At 39.6% G+C, this 23,777-nt stretch overlaps 1 protein-coding gene across 3 annotated transcripts in view; it reads right to left on the minus strand.

Moving 5' to 3' along the window:
* Positions 1 to 1,165: 1,165 nt before the first annotated feature.
* The window catches only part of casp10 (caspase 10, apoptosis-related cysteine peptidase), a 28,551-nt gene continuing 5,939 nt past the window's right edge, over positions 1,166 to 23,777 (minus strand). The window contains exons 3-10 of one of the 3 annotated variants that reach the window (XM_057853282.1): positions 10,592 to 10,700; positions 9,594 to 9,732; positions 9,431 to 9,504; positions 9,279 to 9,318; positions 8,678 to 8,739; positions 8,495 to 8,615; positions 4,480 to 4,975; positions 1,166 to 4,336 (exon numbers count right to left, since the gene is read on the minus strand). In XM_057853282.1, coding sequence (XP_057709265.1) covers positions 4,180 to 4,336; positions 4,480 to 4,975; positions 8,495 to 8,615; positions 8,678 to 8,739; positions 9,279 to 9,318; positions 9,431 to 9,504; positions 9,594 to 9,732; positions 10,592 to 10,700 — 1,198 coding nt within the window. In that variant the 3' untranslated portion in view covers positions 1,166 to 4,179. The remainder of the gene's footprint in view (positions 4,337 to 4,479; positions 4,976 to 8,494; positions 8,616 to 8,677; positions 8,740 to 9,278; positions 9,319 to 9,430; positions 9,505 to 9,593; positions 9,733 to 10,591; positions 10,701 to 23,777) is intronic. The other 2 variants (XM_057853283.1, XM_057853281.1) reach the window with 2 other exon arrangements.

Consider the following 23,777-nt stretch of genomic DNA (forward strand, 5'->3'; position numbering starts at 1 on the left):
CTCTAAGTAACAGGGACAGCAGTTATTACCTGTCTGCCATTTTGTGTCAGTGCCAGTCGATAATACATAATGGTCAATTGACCGTTTGCTTTGAAACCGATATGTTCAGTTCTTAAACGACGTGGTTTTTAGGTGTCAGAGACGCAGTAAATTAACTGCATTCCTAAAAATATTTTTTTCAACATCAAGCCTGAATTATGGCAATGTTATAAACAAAACAGTTTGAAAATAGGTCAAGTTTTCCTGAGTATTCCGGTGGAGAAAATTACTTTAGGTTCGCTGCAACGAAGCCCGCTTAAAATCACTGCTTTAAGATGGCCGCCGGTTACTGACGCCGCCGTCTGAATTTTCGCATACTTCTATCTACATGTGATGTCTATGGAGATGACTAACCGAACCTGTCGTATCAACATCCGGGTTAGCTTTTATCACTTCCTCTAATAGTCGATTAGCGCCCCTTGTTGTCAGGTTACAAAATACATAGCGTGTACAGTACATCATTTGTACGCCTTTTCGACTAGGAAGAACGTGCGTGTGCGTGTTGGTTCTGTGCTTGTGCTTTATTATGGGGCGCCGTTGGTAAAGCAGCACATGCCGAAGATTACGACATTTTCTCACATTTAGCGCCACGCAGTGTTAAAAATGTGGTGTGAATGGGAAATGTTTGCAGTCACTTTTTTTTTTTTGCACATTTAGAACATTATTTTGCAATTAGCGCCACGCAGTGTTAAAAATGTGGTGTGAATGGGAAATGTTTGCAGTCACTTTTTTTTGCACATTTAGATTATTTTGCAACTTAAATATAAATTTGACTTGAACGTTTAAATCCAGAACTGAATATTTATTTAAATCTTAAATGTAAATCTTAAATTTATATTCTATATATATATTTTAAATTTATATCCTAAATATATATATGAAATTTATATCCGAAATATACATCCTAAATCTGAATTGTATATTAAATCCTAAATGTATACGTTGTATCTAAATACTATATTTAAATCTTAAATCTGGAAACTGTTGAAACTAAATATTTAGCGTAATATGCAAATTCACATGACTGGAGACCGGAAGTAACAAAATAAAAGCTGGAGCAGCTCAGACTGTTTATGTTGCTTGAAAATGAATAAAACCTACTCAACGGTGGCAGTCGGCTCTGGGACATTATTTATTGTGATAATAACAATATCTAGGTAAAATACACATTTAGCCAAAACCATTTAAGGAGTATTTTGTGCTTTTAGTGTCACTTTTATGCACGAGCCCTGTAAAGTTACTAAGAATAGCCACGAGAGATCTCTGATGGACTGGACTGGAGAGCAAAGTTTCGTTTTCTAACTTCAACTGCAAAAATCCGGCGTTTCTCACTGAGAAACCTTTGTATTGCAGTCAGAATAGCTCTGCCGATAGTCTCGGGTAACTTTGATTCGCCTGACATATTTTCTTACAGCCCACCTTCGCCGACTGTGAGAAACGCAGGATTTTTTGCAGTTTTTCACTTATCGCAGCGGGTTCTAGTCCCCATTAACCGCGTAAAACGAGGGATTACTCACTGTATTTCACAATTGATGCAGGCCTGGGCCAATCACCCTGCGGCTGGCCACCTCTGGAGAGGGAGTCGAGTGTTATGGCTGAAAGCCCAGGGGCACACTACTGAAGATATATCCAAACGTAAAACATTTGACTTTCGGGGGGGCGGGGTTGATGACCGCACAATGCGTCAGTAATAAAATTAACTTACAAGATAGATGCTCAGACAGCGGCTTAGCCCATGCTCATACATATAGGCCTCCCAGCTGTGTGTGAGCGAGCGCACACGTTTTTCTGTCTTACCTAGTGGAGAAGTAGACGCCACATCCTTTTTGGCTGAATATTCCAGCCAGGAATATTTATAATAATACATTGAAAATAAGCATTTTTATTGTTTCCCATCATTTTTGTGGGGAATTCTAAATCAGGCTGCTTAGGACAGCTATGCTTTTGGCCAAGATCCCCATACATAGAATATGGTACGCCTGGTGGTGGGTCTATTGTAAAATTAACGTCTACAGTGGGTCAAACTGAAACTCCGCTCAGTTTTGGCGCTTTCCGGTGTTTCAGAGTCCACATCTTCAATCCTTGGTTCTCATTCAGTAGTTTTTGTCACCTTTGAAAGCTTAGGTTTGAAAAAAATAAGTATATCCATCTTGCCTCTTCTGTCATCAGGTGGTTTTGACTAAGCAAAGCAAATGACCGTTTCTAAGGCGCTAGTCCCATAATCTGTTTGAAAAATTATTTTGACCCATTATAAAAAATATTTTTTTTGTTCATTTCATTAATTTTTGTTGTTTTATTGCTTTACAACTTTTATAGACAACATTTTACCGGCAAAGTCTAAATTTTAAATTTAGATATAGGAAAATCAGTTACATGCAATGACATTTTTGGCCACCGGGGTCACCTCCCTTAATCTCCACGTATGCATCCAAATTTCAATTCATCCATCCATCGTCAAAATCAACACATTCTCAAGTATGTGCCAGCACAAAGGAATCTACACCTTATCATGTATTTTGTATATTAAAATTGGTATTCTGAATTGCTCAGCCTTCTTAATGACATTATTAGACCCATTATCACATGCCCTTGTGTTGGAGTCCATTCGAGTCAATTATTAGGCAAGTTGCAAATTTTGACCATATCATTATTTTATCCGTAATTTTCACATTGTATTATTTGTACTCTACTCACCATCATCTCTAGTTGATCTGTCATAACAGAAGGTGTCCAAGTCATGGCTATTTTGTAACGCTACTTCTATTCAGGTAGCATATAAAGTATGTAGTGTATATTCCATCATGTTTCTGTGTACACACTATTGTCTTTATTTTCAGTCCACATTTTAAAAGCAATTTTCCTATTCAAGTTGTAAACACAATGTCTGAAAATTCAACGCCAGGATTACAATTACTTTTGAAATTTTAAAATTCTGATCTGGGAAATACCATTCATATGCGTGATTTTAACTAAGACCAGTTCAACAATTAAAAAAAAAAAAAAAAGCGATTGATCACATTTTAAAATATTTTTACATATGGCGGAAAACCCAAACAAGACTGAAAAAGCAGTTTCTGCTCTTGCACTCCTCTTTAAAAGAAACTGCTGTATTTTACGCCAAAACAACTGTTGTGTTTGATAGAACTATATGTCTATTTGCTGCCATAGCAGATTCATGGTGCATTAAGCCCCCGAACTATTTTTAATTTGCACGTTTTACCCTAAAAACCCCCGTTTACAGACGTCGAGCAACCGCTTTTGTTTTAACCCAGCCATGAAAACAAGGTAAGTAATTATATTTATTTTTCAAAATGTCTGTCATTTTTAGCTTAGAATCATTAATTGAAGTCTAATATTTAGTTTAAAAAAAAAAAACTTTAAAAATTATTCACTCGCATATTTTAAATTTTTAAACAAATGTCACAATGAAAAAAATGGCGTATGTAAAAAAGTCACGGATATCTACCTCATAACTATCGCTAAATTGTATTTTTTTTTTGTTACTGTTGCATTTTCCTCAATATGTTAGATGATAAATAATTTGAAAAAAAAAAAAAAAAAACGTTTAAAAGGGTAAATATATGAAAAAGTAAATTTCGACCACTCCTTGATGTCTGCGATTTCTGCATCGCGACCCCTGTTATATTATCATGTTTCACTCAAAAAATCCCCCAAAAATCCAGCTGTGGCCATTCACAGCTGTGTCTTTACACTCAGTGATACATGTGACATGGAGTTTTTGGATCGAAACAAGATAAGTATGCGATAATATCTCGTTAAAGTCATGGCGTCTGTAATTCTGCTTTCGCGTGTTCTCGCCTCCAAATAGGGTTTTGCTGTTTAAAAAACTTTTTTTTTAAAAAAAAATGCCGTCCTGTTCAAAATTTTTCTTTCCCCAGAAAATGGAGATTTTAAGCTTTCCAATGATGTATCACACATGCATATCGGACAATTTTGAAAGTTGGCCAAATTGGGGGTCGCAGAGCGGAACTTCAAGTCACCTATGTGTTTTCCGCCATTGTTGTATGAAAGGATGGTGTTAAAACTATCTCATGGTTGTAGCATTTAAAATTTTGTGAAAGGTAGAGTGTAAAACGGAAAAAGTCTTTGGTCCTGGGAGCCATTGAAGGTGGAAGTCGGTCAAAGTGTAGGAGGAGGATCATTGGGAAATGGAAAAAGGACTTTCTCCCTCAGACGGGAGTCAAAACGAGGTATCTGCTTGCTGCGGCCTGTGCTGCCACTCTCCCGGCTCACGTCGTTGTTCACTTTGGTCAGGATTTCCAACAGGTCAGACTTCCTGAATTTAAAAAAATACATCATTTAAATGATGAACAAAAACTAAAACCTGACAACTATTTTTTGAGCATATCTTTGACTGACTGTGGCTATTTTTGAAGATAATTATGAATGTAGAAAGCAGTGTTTTCAAGATTTTCATACCTGGGCAACATTGTGATCAGGTTTTGGCATAAAAACTGGATATACCAAGTGCCTTTCTTGGTGTGTCTATGAGAAACATAGGATGGGATGGAAGACACAGCTAGCAGGAAGTCTGAGTCAGACGCGATGGATATTATCCTTGCCGAGTCGTGGGTCAAATTGCTGTCTCCAGTGCCGTCAATTTGCAAGTAAACGGGTTTCTGCACGTTGCTTCCCTGGCACGCCTGGATGAAAAACAGCTTTGGTTTTCCTGCCAGCGAGGAGCATCCCACCCCGTTGAGTGGTTCCATAAGCTCCTCGAATTTTACGGTGAGGCCGTCCACGCCGTACACGCTGCCTTCCTCCCCGTGGCTGAGCACAAAGCACACCAGGCAATCCATCTGACTGTGGTCGGTATCTTTGAGCTCCTGTATTAATGAGAGAATCTGTTCCCTGTCGCAGTCATTCCGGACATTAACTTCAAAGTTGAGCCATCTGAATACTTTCTTCAGAGAATCTGGAGACACACAAAGCAATTAGCATTTAATAGCCTTTGTTTTCAATGCAAAGCCTGACATTGACAGTAATAGCTGTCCAATCAAAACAAGTTTCCAGCACTCGCTGTACCACAGCCACCCCAACCAAGGTCCAGTATCCCTTACAATTCAAGACAGGAGAACAAGATATGTAAAAACAACTTGTTAACCTAATTAGTTAGGTGATCAGAATCTGATAAGCCTACCTTTGTTAACTTTAAATGCTATTAGCATCACTGTGCCCCATCCTGCACCTCTTTAGGAAAGTAAATTCACTATCCCATTTTTCGAGATATTTAGAGGACTTCTTTGACTCTTTGGTACCAATGCATTCTCCTTCTTTAAATCCATCCCTCTTTGTTGTTTCAGCTTTGTTCCCACTGTCGACACCAACCTTGCTACAACTGCCACCTACAGTGGTATGAAAAAGTATTGGAACTTTTGGAATTGCTCACATTTCTGCATAAAATCACCATCAAATGTCATCTGATCTTTGTCAAAATCACACAGATGTAAAAACAGTGTCTGCTTTAACTAAAACCACCCAAACATTTTTAGGTTTTCATATTTTAATGAGGATAGCAAACAAACAATGACAGAAGGGGAAAAAAATAAGTAAGTGAACACTCTGCCTAAGGAGACTTAAAGAGCAATTGAAACCAGTTTTTATGAGAACAATTTAAGTCAGGTGTGTGCTCAATCACTGATGAGTGGTTTAAAGCTGCCCTGCCCACTATAAAACACACACCTGGTAAGAATTGTCTTGATGAGAAGCATTGTCTGATGTGCATCATGGCTCGGTCAAAAGAGCTGTCTGAAGACCTGCGATCAAGGATTGTTCATTTGTATAAAGCTGGGAAAGGATACAAAAACCATCTCTAAAAGTCTGGATGTTCATCAATCGACAGTCAGAAAAGCTGTCTACAAATGGAGAGAGCTTGGCACTGTTGCTTCTCTCCTAAGGAGTGGCTGTCCACCAAAGATGATGGCAAGAGTTCAGCGCAGAATACTCAGAGAGGTAAAAATGAACCCTAGACTGTTAAAGATATTGGACTGTGCCAGTCCAATACCTCTCTGCACACATCAACTATATGTAAAACAATGGCCAAGAATGGTGTTCATGGGAGGACTCCACGGAGGACGCCACTGTTGTCTAATAAAAACATTGTTGCTCGTTTAATGTTCGCAAAAAGGCATTTGGACACTCCACAGAAGTTTTGTCAAAATATATTGTGGAGTAATGAAACCAAAGTTGAATTGTTTGGGAGTAACACACGTCATGTGTGGAGGAAAAATGGAACAGCTCACCAACATCAAGACCTCATCCCCACCGGGAAGCATGGTGGAGGGGAGCATCATGATTTGCAGCTGTTTTGCTGCCTCAGGGCCTTGACAACTTGCAATCATTAATGAAAGAATGAATTCAAAAGTTTATCAGGATGTTTTGCAGGAAAACCTGAGGCCGACTGTCAGACAGTTGAAGCTAAAAGAGGATGGATGCTGCAACAAAACAATGATCCAAAACAGAAGTAAATCAACTTCAGTATGGTTTCAGAAGAACAAAATACACGTTCTGGAGTGTCCAAGTCAAAGTCCAGATTTTAAACCCATTGAGATGCTGTGGCATGTCCTACAGACAGCGATTCAGCCAGACATCCCAGGAATCTGACTAAACTACAGCAGTTTTGTCAAGAAGAATGGGCAAAGATTAGTCCTGATCGATGTGCCAGACTGATCTGAAGCTACAGGAAGCATCTGGTCGAAGTCAGTGCTGCCAAAGGGGGGGGGGGGGGGGGGGGGCAACATATTAAATGTGATGGTTCACTTACTTATTTTTCCCACTTATGTTATTGTTTGCATACTATCCTCACTAAAATATGTAAACCCATGAATGTTTGGGTTGTTTTAGTTAAAGCAGACACTGTTTTTTCATCTGTGTGATTTTGACAAACATTCACATTTGATGGTGATTTTATGCAGAAATGTGAGAAATTCCATAAGGTTCAGATACTTTTTCATACCACTGTATGCTACTGCAGGTGGTACTTCTCGCGAGGCTAGAGAGAGTTGTTACCTCTGCTCGTTTTGGGCAACAGTATCTTCAACTCTGTACCATAGTAGGGAATGGACAGCCTTCTTCGTGGCTCATTTGCTTGGTGACGCTTAATTCACTTCTCTCCCCAAGTCAATAGTTAAGTGCAGACAGACACACGTACTCGTCAGATTGCTCATTTCTTGGACACGTTATTTGAAGCTGCCCAACAGGTAGGTGCAGATTCGTTACATTTCAGTCGGTATTTTTACTTTACGTGAACTGGAAGTTTCGTGAACTTCAACTATTGGTGACCTAACGTCTGCGTCAACGCTAAACTGCTTTCAGTGACGAGCAAGGTGTTTTTGCGGTTTAACTGTTTAAATTTGGTCTGAGCGCCCTTTGAGTCTGTACCGATGTTCGTTGGCGTCTCTCCTTTCTCTGATGTTTTGCTTCATTTAATTGGTCATTGCTTTTCTTTTAACTAGACCTATAAGACTCAGCTTTCTTCTTTGGGGCCAGAATCTGAAAAAAGGAGGGTGTAAAAGGCAAACACAGACAAGTGCTATGCACTAGCTAAGCTGAAACTATGGCGATGGGGTCCAAATGGCATGACGCTGCACAGGCGACATAAAGTCGAAACATTGTTCGGTTGAGGACACCATAACAGGACTCCCTGTATATGAATAAATAGAGTTTTTTTTTTTGTTTTGTTTTTTTAATGGTGGGAGCTGCTTATGGTCAGGTACGGCTTATAGTCCAAAAATTACAGTAGTATTTTTTTTTTTTTCAGTGTAATCGGTTTTAGAGGATCTTTTTAAGGGAGGGCAACAGATTCCATATTAGATTGTGGAAATAACTAGCCGTCGTGTAAAACACTCCTGAAGTCTCAGGGTTCCTGTCTTGAAGTACTTCCGCAATTCGTCTGAGGTTTTCAATCAGAGATTTGTCAAGATTTGTTGGCACCGGGGGCCTGTCTACCTCATCATCATGTAGATTTGGTGGCTGGCCATGAATTTGAGTGGCTCTTTGTTGGCGACACTCAGCGTGGATCAGCTCTTGGGTCTCTATAATGACTGCCATGCTGAACTGCCATCATGCGTTGCTGGAGCTGTTGGAGCCGCTGGAGTGGGTATTGCTCACGTTGAATTTGCTCTAACTCCATTCTGGAAACTATGGCTTGTTGAGTGGCAGAGTTCAAGGTTTGGCAAGGCGTACATGGATGAAAAAACCTCTCCTGTTCTGTGAAAGGATGTCACCTGGTGTCTGGCTTTTCCTCTGGGTCATGCCACACACGATTTTGTGTGTAGCATGCTCCACTTTTCTGATAGGCAGCTAATGTTGTGCTTTGGCCCCATAAAATGAGTAAAAACAATAAATTATGAAAAAAAATGAATCACACATTTTGAAACGTTAAACATCTAATGGGGCCAAAATCACTCTAAAGATTCTAGAAGGATTTACCTACCTTCATCAATTTCGGTCCCTTCCCGTGTGTCGAGTTCCTTTTGCGAATTCTTGAAATCATTGTTGTTAATTATAAGGCAGATTCCACGCTTTTTAGCAGTCATTCGATAGGGTTTCAGAGCCTAAAGATAAACACATAAATATGAGATGAAACGAAGACCACGTCTCGTGCAAGACCACACACCTGGTCATTTCCGTTCATCGACTCTTTCGTGTTGACAAAGGCTTGCCCAGCATTTCTTGTCTCTGTGGGGCAGATGATCACATGTTGGGTGGTGCATGAAACTGTCTCATAATCCAACACAGTGGAACCTCTAAATCCTGTCTCTTTCTGTTACACAAAAACCTAGAGGTCAAACCAAGAAGTTTTCATGTTTTCTCTTAAAAATGAGTTTTGCTTGTCTCATCTAAATGAACTGCATTCCTACTTGGTCGAACGGCCATTGATTTCAGTCCACACAACAGGTCCTCCTGGTCAACTTCAATACTACTACATTCAGAGGTCATAAATAATCCAAACGGACAAACCAACAATTATTTTATGCAAGTGCAGGAAGAACACAGAAGATCGTGAGACAAAGACAAACAACAGGAGCGATGCGTCACACTTTGACGCAATTGTCATGACAACCTTGTGATACTCTTCCCTCAGCCAAATGTGGCAGTTCTTTGGAAAAGCACACAATGCCCACTAAAAGGTTTTAAAACAGCCTCAAATTGCGATGTATTAACTGAGAGGATTAAAATGACCAAACATGCAGCTACGTGGGAATTGCATGACATACCTGAAAAGTCAGAACCCTGGAGATTCGAGAAATGACTGACCTGTTCAAAAAGATTGGATCGCATGTTATACAAACTATTAGGTGTCCTAATGATTCTCAGTTAAGTCATAGAAATGCGTAAGTGGGCTCTTTCAGATGTAATAAAAACTCACTTGGCTTTGTTCCATGCAATGTGAATTGGATGCTGCTGCTGGCATCTCCTCAGGCACAGAGATGTGTAAATCCACTTTAGTTCGAATGAAAAAAAAAAACAAACAATAGTTGTTCATATTCACCATTGCTTGGCATCAACGCTGCTCATGTTCCTTTTCTTACCACGATCTTCCTTAAACTTGGTGATCTTTCCTTGCAATACCGGACAAACATTCTTAATGATGTATTCCAAAAGTTTCAAGTTAGTCCTGCTGAGTCGGTCCTTTTGCTCCATTTCCAGGAATACCTCCAGAATTGACTGCTAAACCAAGCACATTTTCAATTTTGCTTTGTAACATCTGCCAAAGAGTTGCTGTAGGCCACAGCTAATGCAAAGAAACTCACTGAACTAACAATCCAACAAACTCCAGCTACTGACATAACAGAACACCTAATCATGATGAACAATTGCATTGGGGAACACAATTTTTGTATGATCTGATAGCTGTTGTAACAAATTTTTGGATCAGAAACTGGTCACAGCAAGCTTTAAAACTATATAATCCCCGTTTTTTTCCCCCAAAAAATAAATACATATGAAAATATTGTACTCAACATTTAAGTGATTGTTTTATGAAAATGTTCTTATATTGACATACAATGAAGTATGAAAGAAACAGGCATGCCTACAATGTTTGTTTAATACTATTATGTTTTTACAACGGATATGGCTACAGTTATTATAATTGTGGCAGTTTTAACACAGTATGTAGATAAGCTGTGAGGGAAAAAAATGCAATTTTGGAATCAGCATGCCAATTTTTAATTTAACCAGCATAAAAATTCTACTCAACAGAATTTTTAAATTCAGAAGTGTTCCTGAGCAGAACTGCCTGCACCTGTGCGGTAATTTTTTTTTTTTTTTAATTAAATGTCTTTTCGTGGTGCATTGCATTTCCAAACTAATGGTTTATCAGTGAGTAGCGGCATGGTGCAGTCAGCACCTAGCTTGTCATTCAAAACAGGCTAAAAAGCTTTTTTTTTTTTTTTTAATCATTTTTGTTATTGTGACTCAGTAATTTGTGTGATTTACAACACAACTTTGTATGTAATAAAAAAAATAATAACGTGATTCTAGAATTATTTTCCTGGTTTGCTATAAATAAGGAAATCCTACTTACAGTTTGGTCTAGTTTCCCCCGTGGAAATTTCGGGTCCCCATACAACAAGAACTTAATGTCTTCCAAGTTCTTATTGGTAAGTTCCACCGAAAGTTCGTAAAGCAGCTTCCTGAAGAATTGTGGTAAAAAATCTTTCTTGGTTACTGAGCCTCAGTTACACTATCGGATAGTCAGCTCGAGAGAATATATAATGCACTTGATTTGATTGATGATAACCGCTGACCTTTTTTTGGACATGGAGAATAGAAATCTGAGTGTCCTTATGGTCTGAACACTTTTAATGTATCACATGGGAGTTTGGTATACTGCCATTGTGACTGTTCATTGTTTTGTTTATTAGGAGAAAGCAGTGAGCAGGAAGGAGTTATTGGGGGACAGAAAAGGAAGGAAGCAGACAGAAGAGAAGAAGAACAAACAACAGCAAGAAATACATTGTTACACGGCTATGCTACATATGAGCATAGTCATGCTAACTAGAGGTGGGAATCTTTGGGCACCTATCGATTCGATTACGATTCGATTATAAATCGATTATTGATGCCCCCCTCCCGCCATTTTTTTTAATGTTTTGTATATTTGTTCCAAAATTGTTCAAAAATCCTCTCAGGCTAAATAAACCAAACTACTATTTTCTCTACAACAGAGCCTTCTAGAGAAGTCTACTGCTTTAAGATGGCGCCTGTTTAATAGCGCGGGAAAGTCTGTCATTTCACATCTAGTCTAGATATATGTGATATCTACCATAGCCGTATGTTGCCGTATGTTTGTAGCAACTAGCAACTGGGCGCTGTTTGTAGCGGCTGACGGCCGCAGTCAGGTATTATTGTTTTTTTTTTACGTAGCGGCATTAGCTGCACATGATATTTACTCTCGGTCCATTCCTCATTGCGTCCTGAAGACCGCGCTGACTGCGTTTTATTTCCGCTTTACCTGGTATAATTCAATAATTGGAATTTGGATGTTTGTGAATCGTTCTCGAATCTTCCACGGCCGAATCGCGAATAATCTAAGAATCGGAAATTTTGCACGCCTCTAGTGGTAACATTAGAAAATTATATTTAACCGCGGGCATGGTGTGGGGGATCTGGCAACCGAGGAGAAAGAGGAGGGTTGGTGAGTCAAAAGGAGACGTGATTAGACTGGGTGAAGCGTACACAATTCAGCAATGTGAGGTGCGTAGGGCTGTAATGATTAAGAATTTCTGGAGACGATTAATTGTGACACAAATAATTGCGATTGACGAATATATAGTCACTTTTTTCCCCTCACATTTTATGCTACTATGATACAACCCCTTGTAAAAAAGTATGGAATCGCCAGTCTTGGACGAGAACTCAGGCATTTTATCATGCAGACCATGTAAAACTCAGATAAAACGCTTCAGAAACACTAAAAGAAATGAATAAAAACTTTGTGGTGGTTAGTAAAATGTTAATTTTACAGAGCATGTGCAGGGAAATATATGGAATCACTCCATTCTGAGGAAAAAATATGGAATCATGAGAAACAAACAAAGAAATAACAATCAAAGCACATCTCTAGTATTTAGTAGCACCACCTCTAGCTTTTAAGACAGCTACCAGTCTCTGAGGCATGGACTTGATGAGTATTCTTCATCAATGTGGTGCCAACTCTCTTTGATTGCAGTTGCCAGTTCATCCTTGCAGGTTGGAGCTTTGCTGTGGACCATAATTTTTAAATTCCCACCACAGGTTATCAATAGGGTTGAGATCTGGGCTATTTGCAGGCAATGGCATTGACTGGATGAGTCTTTCTCCAAGGAATGCTTTAGAGCTGTCCCGACTAGTCGACGTTGTCGACGTCATCGATGACGTAAATGCGTCGACGGGCAAAACATACCGTCGACGGGTAATTACGGGTTAAAAAAAATTTACATGCTGATAAAGTTTAGAATGGCGTGCGCTCGCGATGCAAGCGGTTGTTACCGGCACCCCCAAGGCGGCCGCTGTTATTCTCAATGTGACCGGCATTGTCAGATTGAGCGTAGAGGAAGAAAGTGGGCGAGCGAGAGAGAGGGATTGAGTTCGGTGAGAGTTGGGAAAAGTGCGCGGGTAGCGCGGAGTTAAATGGGTGCATTCCCCACGTTTTTGTTTTGGTCAATAAAAGTATCCATAAAAAGCCATCCGACACCTCTTGGTGTTTTTATGCACGCCGCCGCCTTCCTGAGGAGGAAATCGGACGAACCGACGACAACGAGCCAAGTGAATCGCCGGTTCACTCCCCACTAAGGCAAGGAGTTGAACACCGCCAATTACCAAGAAGGGCAGAATTGGTAACACGGTGAAAGCGGCATAAAGCCAAAAAAGCGGACCAGAAAAGCCAGAGCCAGGAATTATTTCAAGGAAAATATGGAGGATGCAACTGTGCATACTCTTTGCTAAGCTGAGCTCGCATACCACGGTAGCACATCGGCCAAGGAACACTTGAAGCGCCGTCACCCACGTGTAATTTTGGAAGACAACAAGAAACAACAAGCTAGCGGATTTTAAATCCATACAACTTTCAAACGATTTTTAAAAAATTGAAATTGCCTTTATGTGAGTCGTATCAACGTGCATTTTTATTTAAAGAAATAATATATATAATATATATAATATTTTATTTAATAAAAAATATATGAAATATATACATATTAGGGCTGTCAAACGATTAAAATTTTTAATCGAGTTAATTACAGCTTAAAAATTAATTAATCGTAATTAATCGCAATTAATCGCAATTCAAACTATCGATAAAATATGCCATATTTTTCTGTGAATTATATATATATTCTGTAAAATATATTGTTGGAATGGAAAGATAAGACACAAGATGGATATATACATTCAACATACGGTACATAAGGACTGTAGTGGGCATTTCATTCTACTGTCATTTAAATCTGTCTATGCTGTCCTCACTCCGAAGCGTCTACTTTTTCCAAAGCTAGACAGCTAGTGAACGACGCCTTAATAATCAGACTTCTTCCTTTTTCATCTGATTTATTAATAAAATGGCCTCAAACCATTGTCCTCTTTAGACCGTCGTAAAACTAAAAAAAAAAGTACACAAGCATTGCATTAGCAACAACGTTAGCTTAGCACGCTATACAGGTTAACTAAACATAAACAAAAAGCGTCTCATACAAAAAATATAACATTTCGCTTGTTAACATAATATGTACATTCTTTACAACAACCATACTTACGGACAAATCTTGTCCAAGGATCATATAAGCACAACAGAGACGTCATGCAGCCGTATTGGACTGGCAAGAAAAAATAAACCATGTCGCAAAGCGACCACAAGAGTTCACTGTTAGACAGCACAAAAAGAAAGCCTTGCTGTAAAACTTACCAAAAGGCAGAATACTGTCTGAGCGGGACATGTGCGTTAATTGCGTCAAATATTTTAACGTGATTAATTTAAAAAATTAATTACCGCGCGTTAACGCGTTAATTTTGACACCCCTAATACATATATATATATATATATAATATTTTATTTAATTATTATTAAATTTATTAGGATCATGGAAGCTCCCTCTTGGGGGGGGGGGGGGGGGGGAGATATCCTGTAAATACATAATATAAAAAATATATATACGGAAACAGCACTGGCCTGCTTACTGTAATCCACGACTGTACTAATGTTAGTTAGTTGAGGCCCAATGCAATTCATTTTAACATTTATAATAATATAGACATGCCACAAAAAGAGTAAGAATTGTTTTGACTCCTGTTAAAAAGGTGAAGTCACAATGTTTCCGTTTACATTTTTTTGCACTAGTTAATACCAGCAGCATTTGACCTCATTGTTGGTGATTTATTATTGATGTTATTTATACATTAATAAAGAATTTAGGTATTCCAAATTGTTTATGTAAATTGAAAAGCTTCAACAAAAATGTCATTATTAAATTAGTTTAAAAAATATATATATATTAGATTAGTCGACTAATCGTAAAAATAGTCGGCTGACTAATCGGGAGGAAATTAGTCGTCTGGGACAGCCCTAGAATGCTTTAACAGTTTTAGCTCTGTGGCATGATGAATTGTCATCTTGTAAAATGACCAACATATTTTCAATTGAAGGGATAAGAAAGCTGTCTAAGATTTCAATGTAAACTTGTGCATTTATTGAAGCTTTAACCACAGCCATCTCCCAGTGCCTTTGCCTGACATGCAGACCCATATCATCAAGGACTGGAGGAATTTTTATGTCTTCTTCAGGCAGTCATCTTGTAAATCTCACTGGAACAGCACCAAACAAAGAATCTGCATTGGACAAGGACTCAAGAGCTAATTTGAACTAATTCATTATTTTTTTCAAGCTTTTTATCTGAGTTTGTTCTACATGATAGAATGTCTGAGTCAGTCCTCGTCTGAGACTGTGATTCCATACTTTTTGCTAGGGGTTGTAGTATGAGTTTAATATTACATATACTGTACACCTTAATATAGAGGAGCAATATAATAGTCAAGAAATATTTAAATCATTATTACTTCTCATTCAGTTCCTTCTATTAAAACAACTGCAACCGGTGTTGTTAATAACGGCGTTATATTATAACGGCAGTAGAGTATAACAGCGTTTCTAACGGCGTTATTTATATTTTCAGAGGTAAGCAATCAAATTAATTACTTTTACAATCTTTGCAACGCCGTTACCGTTACTGAAGATATTAAGGAGCGCGTTACTACAATTTGGTCGAATGACTCACAAGTCGTCTGATTTTGTCACACATCTGCCTGCTTGCCTGCCTGCTTGCCATGGAGAGTGCATAGAGGGAGGGGAGAGGAGAGGAGGGCAGGGGTGGTGATGCCGTTGCAAACGTGATGATGATTGGCTAGGTGGCTTGCAGCAATAGCATAGCATTCGCGTTCTCGTTAGCATTAGCATTTAGCTGGGTGAGCATTAGCTTAAACTCTCGGGCAATTTTTATTTTTTTTTTACAAACAGTTCGTGCGTCCAGGTGGGTAAAATTAATTGAAAATAATGTACTCTTTTCTTGCTGAGTGTGCATTATCATCACCAAGTTGGCGTTGTCCTTGTGGACGCTACAATATAATAATAATTTGTTTTGTTTTTTTTAATTACCAAAAATAGTAACTTGCCCTAAACTTTTTTTTAATGACATATCCATGAACGTTGTTGGATGTTTTTTCATCAAAACAACTAGAGCAAAGACAGGAGAGGTAGGAGATTCAGAGTCTTACCTGTGTATTAAAAAATATATCAATATATATTAGGGGTGTGACGATACACACAAGTCACGGTTCAGTATGTACTTCGGTAGTTGTTTTTTTTTTTCCTCACAGCATTTGAAAGTTAAGTATACTGTTACACTATTACATAGGTGAAATTTCAGTTAAAAGTCAAAACGTTACAAGTGTGACCTAAGTTTTTTTTCAATGAAAAAATCAGTTCAATTCAGTTAATATAAACATCTTTTCTGTGCAAGTTGTTATAGAAAGTATAATGTAATAACGTGTAGAACATGAAAAATTATCATCATTTACTTTGCTGAGTAACTAATTACTCTTACAATGAGGTGAGTTACTAACTCAATTATTTTTGGGGAAAAGTAATTTCCAACTGTAACTAATTACTTCTTTAAAGTAACATTAACAACACTAACTGCAACTAGGGGTGTGACAAAATACTGAAATGGTGATATATCGTGACACTTTGTATCCCAAAAGGTTATCGATATGCTCCTGCCAAGAATCGAGATATCGTTTTAAAAAGGTGTCAATGTCTAAAAAGAACAAACAAGTTGCTACCAAAATCTTCCACCATAATAGTGTCTCAGTTAACTCTAGGGGCTCATTGACGGTGCTTGACGCCCAATCCATTTAGACTGGGAACGTTTGTTCATTCGAAACCAGAGCATTCACAGTCATTCTATCCGATTTTCAGGGCATTTAAAGGTCACTTGCTGTTCATTTTAGGGCATTTACGGGTCATTTTCTGTTGAGTTTGGGTCACTGCCTATTCTTTTGGGTGATTCCCAGGTCACTTCCAGTTCTGTAACTCAAAATAAACCGGAAGAGACCCATAAAATACCCCAAAATCAACAGGAAGTAACTGAAAATCAACAAGAAAATGACTTTAAATGGCCGAAAATGACCTCATTGCCTGGCATTGGCTGCCACTACCGGCCATAGACGTTCAATCCGTTTGAAGTGGGAGGGATGGCAACGATTGTTCATTCGCTGCCACCCACCCAGTTGAAATGGATTGGACGTCTACAAGTGATAAACTCATTCCAATTCACAGCAGAAGCTTGTTTTTCTGTTTATTAGTTGTTTTTAGAATATCCTAGAATGATTTCCTGACCAATGTATCAATAATCCTTGTATCGCCATATCATCAGATCATCGTTATCGTGAGCTTTGTATTGCAAATCGTATCGTAGCTTGAGTTACCAAGAGGTTCACACTCCTAACTGCAACAGTGCAAGATTTTAGCATATTAGGTCAAAACCTTTTGCGTAACAATGCCGAGGTGCGGTAACAGGTCAGACTTAAGTTCTTTTTGACCCGAAATGTGTCCAAATCGTTTAAGTGGTGCATGGTTTTCAGACTAGAGTTTAAGCTGCCATGATGACCACTCACACAGGGATTAAGGCATCAGCATCATAATAACAAAGACGACAGCAGTGCCATGAGTGCTGGATTCTGCTTCCGCGTGCGCACGTGACGTCAGATTAAGAGCAAATAAAACTAAACTTTGGGGATATACACTTCGATAGAATTGCATTTCTATTCATTTAAGTCAAGGGTGGTAACAAAGGGCGGTGGAAAGAAAAAAGATGTTCACGATTAGACAAATATGTCATATTCGCGACATCCCTAGAGGTGGGGAACCCAGTATTATGTAAATCACCTGTAAGTGTGGATTTGTTGATATCCTATTCTACGTTACCTGATCGATAATCCTGGCACCGACAATCTATTTACCTCAATGTGTCTAATTGTACCCAGTCATGCGTGAATTCAGTCAGACATGTGATAGTCTTAAAGAAAAGTAGAAATGCTGCACAGCGGCCGGCCCAGGGCCCTGGCACCGCCCCAGCCTACCGCTCCATCCCTGGCCGGCCACCCGGACCCCCAGCCACCGCCGCAATCCCCCAACCAACGCGGCACACCACCGGATCCCCACAGCCCACTGGACCTGTGGCAGGAAAGGATCCCTACCTGGAAGGGGTGACACCTCGCCGCCCTGCCGGAGCCAAGCCGGCAATCTGCGTTGGGGCCCAAGGAGGATGCCCGGGTAGAAAAGAGAGAGGAAGGCGGGAGCAGGAGAACGCCGAGAGGCCGCCGCCGGGAGACGCCAAACCACAGCCCCCCACGCAACCACCCAACCAACAGCCCAGAGAAGGCCCCACCCGGGAGCCCCACCATATACGTAGAAAAGTGTGGGACCCACCCACCTACCCCCCGATTACTGTGGCTGCCATGTCCCCGACTGACAGCCACCACCCAGCACCGTGATGAGGTTGTGTGGGGAGTAGAGATGTCCCGACTAGTTGACGTTGTCGACGTCATCGATGACGTAAATGCATCGACGGGCAAAATATACCGTCGACGGGTAATGACTGGTTAAAAAAAAAAAATTACATGCGGATAAAGTTTAGAATGGAGGGCGCTCGCGATGCAAGCGGTTGTTACAAACACCCCCAAGGGGGCCGCTCTTATTTCAATGTGACCGGCATTGACAGATTGAGCAAAGAGGAAGAAAGTGGGCGAGCGAGAGAGAGGGAGCGAGAGAGAGGGAGTGAGATCGGTGAATTGGGAAAGTGCGCGGGTAGCGCGGAGTTCAGTGGCTGCAGCCCCTACGTTTTTGTTTTGGTCAATAAAAGTATCTATAAAGAGCCATCCGACGCCTCTCGGTGTTTTTATGCACACCGCCGCCTTCCTGAGGAGGAAATTGGCCGAACCGACGACAACGAGCCAAGTGAATCGCCGGTTCACTCCTCACTACGGCGAGGAGTTGAAAACAACGCCAATTACCACAAAGGGCAGAATTGGTGACACGTGAAAGTGGTATAAAGCCAAAAAAGCGGACCAGAATAGCCAGAGCCGGGAATAATTTCAAGGAAAATATGGAGGGTGCCACTGTGTGTACTCTTTGCTAAGCTGAGCTCGCATACCACGGTACCACGTCGGTTATGAACGAACACTTGAAGCGCCGTCACCCAAGTATAATTTTCGAAGACAACAAGAAACAACAAGCTAGCGGATTGTAAGTCCATACAACTTTCTAACGATTTTTTAAAATGGAAGTTACCTTTATGTGCGTCGTATCAACGTGCATTTTTATTTAATAAAATAATTAATATATCTATAATATAATTATATAATATTTTTTTAATTATTATTAAATTTATTAGGATCATGGAAGCTCCCACTTGGGGAAAATATATACATACATCCTGTGTATACATAATATAATAAAAATATATATGGAAACAGCACTGGCTTGCTTACTGTAATCCATGACTGCACTAATGTTAGTTACTTTATATTATAAACAGGGGTGCACATAAGTGGTGCGCATGCGCGCATGCGTACTGGACGTAGACAAACGCGCTGGCCTTCAACGGCTTCCACACGCTTTTGCGTACTGATGGCTGACCACTGTATTTGTGGCAGACACGAGAAAATAACTTCTCAAAATGTCGAAGAGGCAGGCCACACTGCGTAATTACTTCCGTGTTCCCCCACCCCCGTCAAAAGACAGACAGACGACAGAGACGTCACCGGAGCTACCAAAAAAAGGACTTTTGCTGAAAAGTGGCTACAGGAGGTACCATGGCTTGAAGCAAATGATGCTCGCACGGAAATGCGGTACAAAACGTGCCCTGAGAATCACAATGTCGCCGATAAGAGCAGCGCATTTTATGTAGGGTCAAAGAATTTCAGCCATCCAAACTTTGAAAAGCACGAAAAAACCAGAGAGCATGTGGCAATTAAGCAAACTATCGATGTCAAACAGGACCCCACTCGCCCTATGGACAAGTGGCGGAATAGGGCGGAATAAAGGTAATGAACAGCGACATGCACTGACAAACGTGTTTTTGCTCGCATTTTACAAAGCTAAACATGCACGTTCAATGAGGTCTTATGAGGAGGACATCCCACTTTTAAAAAGGAATGGAATTAATGTGGGAGCCGCATAATGCCCTTTATTTTGAATTGGTGCTTTTTATTTCTTTACATTTCACTTCAAAGTAATAGCAATTTTGTTGTGCCAGTTGATGTTAATCAAGCATTAATTGTTAATATAATTAATTAAAGTTAATTGGCTCTAAGTAAAGCTTGTCATAAATTTATCGCATCAGGCGGTTCGGCTCTCAAGCTCAATGAGGACCAAGTCACATCTCCAGGTCCTCCTCTGAGAACCTGGGCAAAAAAATTATGTGCACCCCTGATTATAAAGTATCATTGTGTATATACATATAGTAGTATACTACAAAATTAATACTACAGATTTAATTTTTGCTACTGTGAGTATGTGTGCCTCTCATTCAAAATAGTTGTAGTAATATTTCAGTGTGCCCTCTACTTTATCTATTTTCAGGTTAAAACAAACAAAAGTTGAACAGTTTTTCCCCTCCCCCAAAAATGCGGAATGCACACCAGAAAAAGCATCTGAACTCACACAAAGTATTCTGAAAATGGTTGTCCGGGACATTGCAATTAATTTTAACATTTAGAACAATATAGACAATGACATACCACAAAAAGAGTAAGAATTGTTTTGACTCCTGTTAAAGAAGTGAAGTCTCAGCGTTTCCGTTTACATTTTTTTTGCATTAGTTAATGCCAGCATCATTTGACCTCATTGTTTGTGATTTATTATTGATTTATTATTATTATTTATTATATTGATTTATGTTATTTATTTATACGTTAATAAAGATTTTAGGTGTTAAATGTTTTTTTGTGAATTAATAAGCTTCAACTAAAATTTCATTATTAAAGTAGTAAAAAAAATAAATAATAATTATTAGATTAGTTGACTAATCGTAAAAATAGTCGGCTGACTAATCAGGAGGAAATTAGTCGTTTGGGACAGCCCTAGTGGGGAGGGTAGTGCCGTATATTCATTAAAATAGGGGAGCCCAGCTGAGAAGGCAGTGAGACGGCCGTGTGGAAGTTTTTCCCAGCCACACATCCCACCGTCTATCCTCGTAGCTCCCCCGTGGAGTATAATGTATGTGGTGCAGGAATGGCGGGGCCGGCTGCGGGAGGGCTACTGTCATGCAGCCACCCAACCAACCCTAGCCGCCTCGTACCCTCGGTGTATGATGCATTCAAATCAAGGGAGAGTCGCCCTGGGACTGTGCTCTCACCTTTGACCTTTGACAGGGTTGGCTGGGGTTCATTTTCCGTCCAGGCATGTACAATTATTAGTCCAATGGCTGTGGCCTTTGACCTCCACCTTCAGCAATTAGGTTAGTTAGAAGAAAAGCATGTCCAGACATGTTTTAAGCATAATGGGAGAGAGGCATGTCTGGGCTTATCACCGGGGTGAGGTGTCTGGGCATATACCCGGGAAGATGACGGGGGTCTGTGGTCTGTGTGTACGATATGTTTCCAACACTGCTAACTAGTAGGGATGTCCCGATTGCATATTTTTCCACCAGAGTCCAAGTCACCTGATTTTGAGAATCTGCTGATACAGAGTCCCGATCAGATTCCGGAAAAAAGTTCCAAACATGTTATAGTAGAGTACTGTTCACAGTACTTTTTCCGAGGGTATTTTCCGAGAGTATAAAAGGTATATATTTTTGTTTCTTTTGGCAAAGCCATTGTATTTCTGGTAGGGCAGGGACCATCCGCTTTTGTCACGATCCGATCCGTATCCCGATACCTATGTGGCGATCCGATAAGTATTGTGATACTTCAACTATGGCAACATACTACCTTTTAAAATTTATAAAAACACAGAGGCGTGTATGTATCTTCATCTAAAGTAGATGCCATTTGACATTCTTTTTTTATACATAGGAAAGTGCATTAACTGTTGCAGGAACCGTTCCTGTGTAAACAAAAACTATAAAAACAATTCACATTTCATACAGAGACCCGATCCTATACAAAAAAAAGTAGTTCCACAGAAAAAAAAAATAGTTTTAAACATGTTACTGTCCCACTGAATTATCTTTAAACAAGAATAATGTTGGAAAATACTTGTCTGTATTAAATGCTTCATTGAGTCAGTCCACTGAAATCCGCTCACGCTGCTCAGAACACTTTCAGACTAGGGTTGGGCATCGAGCATTGATGGGACCCAGTTCTAACACCGATGCTCCCAGAACGAATGTTTAAATTTCATGTTTTGATGCCCTGACAGCCGAGCGGAAAAAAATTGCTTCCGAAAACCACGAACAAGAAGCCACTAGAAGCACATGTTTGTACATTGCAACTTGATTAAAACCATGGACACGGTGGGCGGCGCTCAAAAGTTTGGCTCAACTTTACCAAAAAAAAAAAAAAAGACCAGTCAGCTCAGTGCAACATTTGCAACACAACTATATAATGCAAAGGTGGCTGCATGACCAATATGATTAAACACCTCCGGCTTCATGGAATTCAAGTGCCAAGTGCATAGCTGAGTGCTACGTATTTGACATGCTGCACTGTCAGAAAGAAGTAAAACGGATTAAGCAGTAGATGATGGATGGATGGATGGATGGATGGATGGATGGATGGATGGATGGATGGATGGATGGATGGATGGATGGATGGATGGATGGATGGATGGATGGATGGATGGATGGATGGATGGATGGATGGATGGATGGATGGATGGATGGATGGATGGATGGATGGATGGAATAGTACGAGAATAAATCGTTTTATTAGGTCAAGCTATGGTCGATATCACATGTACAGTATATAGAACTAGATGCAAAATGACAGACTCAGCGGCGTTAGAACATGTAAATAGAACTAGATGCGAAATGACAGACTCACCGGCGTTAGTAAACAGCCGCAATCTTAAAGCAGTAGACGCCCCCGTAAATATCAACAGTATTAAAAGATCTACAAATTATAATCAATAGAAGAATTTATACTAATGCTTTGTCGTAGCTTCCAGCTAAGGTACAAGTATGGCAAAACAATATGTGTAAATGCTTTCTCCCTGATCTTTTGAAAAATAAACATCCAAACAGTGAAAGTGCACTCCTGTGGAAAGAAACTCTGTCACATTCAAGTTCAAACACTGATATTTATATACAATACAAGTTAAAAAAGTGTATGAGAAGTTCATATAATTCATAAATTTCATATATAATTCTATTAATAATAAATAATAATAAATAATAAAAAATAATAACTTATCTGAAATTCATATAATTTTAAAAAATCATCGAGAAGACATTAATATAAACTCATACGTAAATTTTTACTTTTTTTTTTTTTTTAACCTTGCCTCTTAAAAGAATCTGAATCGAGAATCGTTCGGAACCGGAATCGAAACGTGGAATCGGAATCGTTCAATTTGAAACGATGCCCAACCCTATTACACACACAAAACAAATTGCCACTTACACTACCTCAAGTGTTTAAACTACCTCAACAATGCGGCATCTTTTAAGTATAGCAATCCCAGGCTTCTCTGGCAACATCAAAGCTTCAACAGCTGTCACTCATCGTTAACTTTAACAAGCAATCTAGAGCGCACTGCAGACCAACAAGGGCAGCAGGACGGAGAGTGATCGGATCGGGACATATCTTGTTTGTTGGCTTGTGGCCGGCGCAGCACATTAGAAGTATCTAAAGATCAGATCGTGACATAAAGGATTGCAATATTTCGCCAGATGATATTTTTCCCTAGCTCCAATTTCTGGATTATTATTTTGCTACTTCTTAGCCCTTAAAAATATAGAAATCCCTACTATCCGGTCATTCTCGACACGTAGCAGAGAGGGAAAAACAATCATCACAGGTTTGTTAGCCAACAAGAAGGTAAGGCATCTTTTTAAAATAATTTTTATTTACCGTATTGGCCCGAATATAAGACAGTGTTTTTTGCATTGAAATAAGACTGAAAAAGAGGGGGTCGTCTTATATTCGCGGTCTAGACATTATACCCATTCACGACGCTAGATGGCGCCAGATATCATTGAAGCGATGTTCTGTCATGACGGATCTCAGCTACTCTCCCG

Source organism: Corythoichthys intestinalis, chromosome 12, assembly GCF_030265065.1.
Source record: "Corythoichthys intestinalis isolate RoL2023-P3 chromosome 12, ASM3026506v1, whole genome shotgun sequence".
Lineage (NCBI taxonomy): Eukaryota > Metazoa > Chordata > Actinopteri > Syngnathiformes > Syngnathidae > Corythoichthys > Corythoichthys intestinalis.